General features: G+C 37.4%; 1 protein-coding gene across 1 annotated transcript; it reads left to right on the top strand.

Annotated features, from left to right (window-relative positions):
- Positions 1 to 651: 651 nt before the first annotated feature.
- LOC113268096 (cold shock domain-containing protein E1-like) lies at positions 652 to 3,670 on the top strand. The gene is made up of 2 exons (XM_044390358.3): positions 652 to 3,509; positions 3,606 to 3,670. The coding sequence occupies exon 1, from the start codon at positions 1,385 to 1,387 to the stop codon at positions 3,239 to 3,241; it is 1,857 nt and encodes a 618-aa protein (XP_044246293.3). The 5' UTR covers positions 652 to 1,384; the 3' UTR covers positions 3,242 to 3,509; positions 3,606 to 3,670.
- The last annotated feature ends 4,405 nt before the right edge of the window (positions 3,671 to 8,075 follow it).

Below are 8,075 nucleotides of genomic sequence, written 5' to 3'. Positions count from 1 at the left end.
ATGAACTACAACAGGAGACACCAACAGGGAAGAATCTCAACAATAAAATAATAGGTAGAGAAAATAAGCTCCCAGAAGTTACATAAAGCATGATACCCTTTTTTAAAAGTTAATGAAAAATAATATTAAAAGATACATTTTTAGAAATATGTGAATACAATGAAAAAGTAAGGGAATGATGAATGCAGGATTCAGGATTCCTATGGCAGAGGGAAGAGAGGCATAGGACAGTGACACCCACTGTCAGATGTCAGTTGTTTTCAGATCCTAGCTCCTGTGTTGGTGGATTCACAGAGGCTTGATGTATCATTATCCATAAATAAATAGGTGATACTTGGGCAAAATTTGAGACTCTTCACTGAACAAGAATCATGAGGAATCCAATTCTGTGCCCCTGAAGTCAGTCCTTCATTAAAATATTTTAAGGGTGCCTGGATGGTTCAGTTGCTTGAACATCTGACTCTTGGTTTCGACTCAAGTCATGATCTCAGCGTTGTGAGATCGAGCCCTGAGTTGGACTCTGTGCTCTGTGCTCGGAAAGGAGCCTGCTTAATATTCTCTCCATCTCCCTCTCCCTCTCCCTCTCCCTAAACCCCCGCTCACTCTCTCTCTCCCCCCAAAAAATTTTCGGTATAAGAAATGTAATACTTGACCGGGCAGTGCTGCTTATGGTGGCGCTGGAGAGGGGGTGCTGAGCTGTTGGGTATGAAGTGTAACAGAACAGAACCACCTGAAACTGCTGCTTCAAGTTCAGATCAGGCAAGGAACAAACCTCGAAACAACCAACAAGACCAAAGAAGAGTACACTTAAGTTGAAGACACAACACTTGATCTGAAACAAGAAGTTTGTGCCTACTCAACAGCTTTGAAAGAGCACTTCCCAACACTGCTAGTAGTCTTTGTTTTCTTCAGTGCTGTACTGTGAGATTGCCCTGTGCAGTAGCAGTTGTATTCTTTATTAGCTTGATAGATCATTTTCTCTCGCTCTTTTTTTTAATACTAGCAACTTTCATCCTTTGAAACGTGTGCTGAAAAAGAAGAATCAGCAAATACTACTGAAAGTGCAATATTTGATTATCACTGCGAGATGAGCTTTGATCCAAACCTTCTCCATAACAATGGACACAATGGGTACACTAACGGTACTTCAGCAGCACTGCGTGAAACTGGGGTTATTGAAAAACTGCTAACCTCTTATGGATTTATTCAGCTTTGAGAACGTCAAGCTAGACTTTTCTTCCACTGTTCTCAGTATAATGGCAACCTGCAGGACTTAAAAGTAGGAGATGATGTTAAATTTGAAGTATCATCTGACCGGCGGACTGGGAAACCCATTGCTGTTAAACTGGTGAAGATAAAACCAGAAATCCTCCCTGAAGAAAGAATGAATGGACAAGAAGTGTTTTATCTGACTTACATCCCGGAAGATGTCGAAGGGAATGTTCAGCTGGAAACTGGAGATAAAATAAACTTTGTAATTGATAACAATAAACATACTGGTGCTGTCAGTGCTCGTAACATTATGCTGTTGAAAAAGAAACAAGCCCACTGTCAGGGAGTAGTTTGTGCCATGAAGGAGGCGTTTGGCTTTATTGAAAGAGGTGATATTGTAAAAGAGATATTCTTTCACTATAGTGAATTTAAGGGTGACTTAGAAACCTTACAGCCTGGAGATGACATGGAATTCACAATCAAGGACAGAAATGGTAAAGAAGTTGCAACAGATATCAGACTATTGCCTCAAGAAACAGTCATTTTTGAAGATATCAGCATTGAACATTTTGAAGGAACTGTAACCAAAGTAATCCCAAAAGTACCCAGTAAAAACCAGAATGACCCATTGCCAAGACGCATCAAAGTTGATTTTGTGATTCCTAAAGAACTTCCCTTTGGAGACAAAGATACAAAATCCAAGGTGACCCTGCTGGAAGGCGACCATGTTAGGTTTAATATTTCAACAGACCGACGTGACAAATTAGAACGAACAACCAACATAGAAGTTCTATCAAATACATTTCAGTTCACTAATGAAGCCAGAGAAATGGGTGTAATAGCTGCCATGAGACATGGTTTTGGTTTCATCAAGTGTGTGGATCGTGATGCTCATATGTTCTTCCACTTCAGTGAAATTCTGGATGGGAACCAGCTCCATATTGCAGATGCAGTAGAGTTTACTGTGGTTCCTGGTGTGCTCTCTGCCCAAAGAAATCATGCTATTAGGATTAAAAAGCTTCCCAAGGGCACGGTTTCATTCCACTCCCATTCAGATCATCGTTTTCTGGGCACTGTAGAAAAAGAAGCCACTTTCTCCAATCCTAAAACCACTAGCCCAAATAAAGGCAAAGAAAAGGAGGCTGAGGATGGTGTTATTGCTTATGATGATTGTGGGGTGAAATTGACTATTGCTTTTCAAGCCAAGGATGTGGAAGGATCTACTTCTCCTCAAATAGGAGATAAGGTTGAATTTAATGTTAGTAACAAACAGAAGCCTGGACAACAGATTGCAACTTGTGTGCGACTTTTAGGTCATAATTCCAACTCCAAGAGGCTCTTGGGTTATGTGGCAACTCTGAAGGATAATTTTGGATTTATTGAAACAGCCAATCATGATAAGGAAATCTTTTTCCATTACAGTGAGTTATCTGGTGATGTTGATAGATTGGAACTGGGGGACATGGTCAAGTACAGCTTGTCCAAAGGCAAAGGCAACAAAGTCAGTGCAGAAAAAGTGAACAAAACACACTCAGTGAATGGCATTACTGAGGAAGCTGATTCCACCATCTACTCTGGGAAAGTCATTTGCCCCTTGAAGAGTGTTGATCCAACACAGACTGAGTACCGAGGAAGGATTGAGATTGTGGAGGAAGGGGATATGAAAGGTAAGGTCTATCCACTTGGTATAGTTGGGATGGCCAACAAAGGGGATTGCCTGCAGAAAGGGGAGAATGTCAAGTTCCAATTGTGTGTCTTGGGCCAAAATGCACAGACTATGGCCTACAACATCACACCCCTGCGTAGGGCCACAGTGGAGTGTGTGAAGGATCAGTTTGGCTTCATTAACTATGAAGTAGGAGATAGCAAGAAGCTCTTTTTCCATGTGAAAGAAGTTCAGGATGGCATTAAGCTACAGGCTGGAGATGAGGTGGAATTCTCAGTGATTCTTAATCAGCGCACTGGCAAGTGCAGCGCTTGTAATGTTTGGCGAGCCTGCGAGGGCCCCAAGGCTGTTGCAGCTCCATGACCTGATAGGTTGGTCAATCGCTTGAAGAACATCACCCTGGATGATGCCAGTGCTCCTCGCCTAATGGTTCTTCGTCATCCAAGGGGACCAGATAACTCAATGGGATTTGGTGCAGAAAGAAAGATCCGTCAAGCTGGTGTCATTGACTAACCACATCTACAAGCACATCATTAATCCACTATGATCAAGTTGGGGGGATTCTGGTGAATATCTCCCTCTTCACCCCTCCCAAAATCTGGAATACTTATTCTACTGAGCTATTACACCAGTTTTAACACCTTCCTCGTGTTATGTTTAAAAAATAAATATCTCCCTCTTCACCCCTCCCAAAATCTGGAATACTTATTCTACTGAGCTATTACAGCAGTTTTAACACCTTCCTCGTGTTATGTTTAAAAAATAAATAAATTTAAGAAAACCATTTAAAAAAAAAAGAAATGTTACACTTGCATTTAAACACACACACACACACACACACACACACACACACAATTGATTCAATGAAAAGTAAAATGGATACAAATGAAAGTCAGACTGGATTTAAAGAACAAATTGGGGAATTCTCCCAGAAGAAAAAAAGGAAAGGATAGAGAAAGACAAGATACATTTAAAATTGGGAATTATCATAGATAGATGTTGAAATGCCAAAATCCAGATAATAAGAACCACCAAAGGAAAATATATATATAAACGGAGAGGAAAAAATAATAATTGAAGAATCCAATTAAGAATCCATTGTTTGTCAAAGAGGAAATGTAAAGGGAAAAAATAGCACAGATCTAGAAACACCAAAATGATATCTAAGAACATCAAAGGAAATTTTCTAAAATTCATACAGAAAAATTATCAAACAAGAAGAGCCAAAAACATACTTAAAAAATAAAGACATGGAGAGGTAGGTGTTCTACCTGATGTTAAATTACATCATAATGCAGCTAGCTGTACTTGAGACAGTTACCTGTGCCTGAATAGACAAGGGCACAGACTAGAAATTACAGAAGTCAAATCATATATGTATAGAAATTTAATATATTGCAAAAGTGACTTTACAAATCAATGGCCTGTGATGGTTTTTGGTGTTGGGATAACTGAATAACCAAGTGGAAAAAATTCATTTGTATTTGTATTCATTTGTATTACAAAATTCAGTTTGTAAGGGCTGCTATAATAAAATATCACAAACTCAGTGGCTTAAGCCACAGAAATTTATTTTTTCACATTGTGGAGGCCACAAGTCCAAAACCAAAGTGTTGTCAGGGCCATGCTCCTTCTCAAGGTACTAAGGAAGGATCTCTTCCAGCCATCTCTCTTGGCTTCTGGTAGTTCGTTGGCTTGTGGCAGTATAGTTCCAATCTTCACATGACATTCTCCCTGTGTGTGTCTGTGTCTATATTTTCCCTCATTGTAAGGACACCAGTTATATTGGATTAGGAGTCCACTTTACCCCCTAGTATGGCTTCATCTTAACTAATTACACCTGCAACAACCTTATTATCAAATAAGGTCAGATTCTGCTGTTCTGGGGTTTAAGAAGTCAATATGAATTTTAGGGGGACACAATTCCCACCCATACCATATCTCTACCTTAGTTTGTACACGAAAATAAGTTCCAGAAAGATCACAAGTCTAAAGAAAGAGAAAGGAAACTACAAAATACAAGAAGAGCACATGGGGTAATTATTTTCAAAAATTCCAGAATGGGGATGATCATTTTAAATATAATAATTCGAATAAATTTAATTATCACAAAAGCCAGAGCCATTAAAACAAACAAAAGCATACTAAAATGATCATTTCACACTAATAATGAAGAAACAGAAAGAGAAATTAAGAAAACAACCCCATTTACAATTGCACCAAAAATAATAATATACCTAGGAACAAACTTAACCAGGAGATAAAAAACCTGCACTCTGAAAACTATAAAACATTGATGAGAGAAATTGAAGATGACACAAACTAATGGAAGGACATTCCATGCTCATGGACTGGAAGAACAAATATTGTTAAAATGTCCATACTTCCAAAGCAATCTATATATTTAATGCAATCCCTACCAAAATACCAACAGCATTTTTTCACAGAACTAGAACAATCCTGAAATTTGAATGGAACCACAAAAGACCCTGAGAAGCCAAAACAATCTTGAAAAAGAAAAAAAGCTGGAGGCATTACAATTTCAGATTTCAAGTTACATTACAAAGTTGTAGTAATCAAAATAGTATGGTACCAGCACAAAAACAGACACATAAATCAATGAACAGAATAGAAAACTCAGAAATAAACCCACAAGTAAATGGCCAATTAATCTCCAACAAAGGAGGCAAGAATATGCAATGGGGAAGACAGTCTCTTCAACAAATTGTGTTGGGAAAACTGGACAACAACATGCAAAAGAAAGAAACTGGCCCACTTTGTTACACCATACACAAAAATAAACTCAAAATGGATTAAAGACTTAAATATGAGACCTAAAACCATAAAAATTCAAGAAGAGAGCAGAGGCAGTAATCTCTCTGACATCAGTCATAACAACATCTTTCTAGGTACGTCTCCTGAAGCAAGGAAAACAAAAGCAAAAATAAACTATTGGGACTACATCAAAATAAAAAGCTTCTGCACAGCAAAGGAAACAGTCAACAAAACTAAAAGGCTGCCTACGAAATAGGAAAAGATATTTGCAGATGACATATCCAATAAAAGGTTAGGATACAAAATACACAAAGAAGTGATACAACTCAACATCCAAAAAGGAAATGACAGGAAATGACAAGGAAATATCCAATTAAAAAATGGACAGAACACATGAGCAGACATTTCTCCAAAGAAAGGTCCATCTCCAGATGGCCAACAGACACATGAAAGGATGTTCAACATCACTCATCATCAGGGAAATGTAAATCAAAACCACCATTCTCACACCTGTCAGAATAGCTAAAATCAAAACACAAGAAACAAGTGTTGGCAAGGATGTGAAGAAAAAGGAACATTCTTGCACTGTTGGTATGAATGCAAACTGGTGCAGCTACTGTGGAAAACAGCATGGTTGCACCTCAAAAAATTACGAATAGAAATACCCTATGATCCAGTAATTGCACTACTGTGTATTTACCCAAAGAACACAAAAACACTAATTTGAAAGGATATATGCACCCCTATGTTTATTGCAGCATTATTTACAATAGCCAATATATGGAAGCAGTGCAAATGTCCATTGACTGATGAGTGTGTATATATATATATATATATGAATATGAATATTATTCAGCCATAAAAAGAATGAAATCTTGCCATTTGCAACAACATGGATGGATCTAGAGAATATAATGCTAAGCGGAATTAGTCAGAGAAAGACAAATACCATATGATTTCACTCATATGTATAATTTAAGAAACAAAACAGATGAACAAAGGAAAAAAGGAGAGGCAAACCAAAAAACAGACTCTTAACTATAGAGAATAAACAGATGGTTACCAGAGGGAAGGTGGGTGGGGGGATGGGTGAAAGAGGTGAAGGGGATCTAGCAGTACACTTGTCTTGGGGCACCTGGGTGGCTCAGTCAGTTGGGCTGCTGCTTTCAGTTCAGGTCGTGATCTCAGGGGTCCTAGGATCTAGCCCTGCATCGGGCTCCCTGCTCAGTGGGGAGTCTGCTTCTCTCTCTCCTTCTGCTCCTCCCCCTGCTTGTGCTCTCTCTCTCTCTCAAATGAATAAACAAAATCTTAAAAAAAAAAAAATACACTTATCTTGATGAGCAATGAGTGACATATGGAATTGTTGAATCACTCTATTGTGCACCTGAAACTATATGACATTGTATGTAACTACACTGGAATTAAAATAAAATAATTTTAAAAATAAAAAATAAAAAAGAAGAGTTCTGGAGATGGGTGGTAGTGATGGTTGTACAACACGATGAATGTATTTAATATCACTAAACTGTACACTTAAGAAATGGTTAAAATGGTAAATTTTATACTATATGTATTTTAACACAATTTAAAAAATGGGTTGAAAAAATCATGTGATTTTTAAAAAAATCTACATGGTAAAAACTTGAGAATAAAACAAAATGAAAAAAGATAAGTGATAAACATAGAAAAAGACATTTTTAAATTTATATCATAGAAAAAAAGCATATTTTCTCCAACTCAAAGAGGAAAAAGAAATCAGTAAAATGGAAAAATGAGCAAAGATACAAATAACAACAAAACTGTCAATAGCACAGAGAAACTTATTTTTCTATGATGAACTTGCTCCTAGACAAATCTCAAATATTAAATTACAAAAATGTTTTGAGCAAAGGACCCACAGAACAATAACCAAGGGGATCAAACCAAAGAAGACAACGGTTTTGCTGAGATATAAACATCGAAAACGAAGCTCAAAAGAAAAACAGTCTAAATGTTTGGTACATAGAGATATTGTCATATTTTTAACCTCCGGAAAATGACCTAAATTCTCTAAATGAGCTAAAATGTCTTAATACATGAGATGCAGATTTCACTGCCTGCTTTGCTGGACCTTGGTTGCTCATTAAAGGTGATAAGACAAAGATTCAGGCTAAGAAATCGCACACTCAGTAAGTTTACAGTAAATGCTCATTTTCTATCCATTTTCTCTTTTAATTTCCAATGTAGGAATGAACTTTTCAGGTCTAAACCTCAGTCACATCACATTTTAATACTCCTTTATGTTCTCCTCACTCTCAGATTAGGGTTATTCTTGACTCACGTATGATTTTTATGCCAAAACTTTCTGCATTTCTTTTTGGTATTGTGATGCTTTTTCACCACTGACCCATAATGCTCAAAAAAAATGACTCCTAGCAGCACA

This window comes from Ursus arctos, unplaced genomic scaffold, assembly GCF_023065955.2.
Source record: "Ursus arctos isolate Adak ecotype North America unplaced genomic scaffold, UrsArc2.0 scaffold_6, whole genome shotgun sequence".
NCBI lineage: Eukaryota > Metazoa > Chordata > Mammalia > Carnivora > Ursidae > Ursus > Ursus arctos.
Note: the sequence above shows the minus strand (reverse complement) of the source record. Positions and strands in the feature narration are given on the sequence as shown.

What these genes read in the sequence shown, in the direction of transcription:
- LOC113268096 (XM_044390358.3), top strand. Translation starts at nt 1,385, where the DNA reads ATGAATGGACAAGAAGTGTTTTATCTGACTTACATCCCGGAAGATGTC.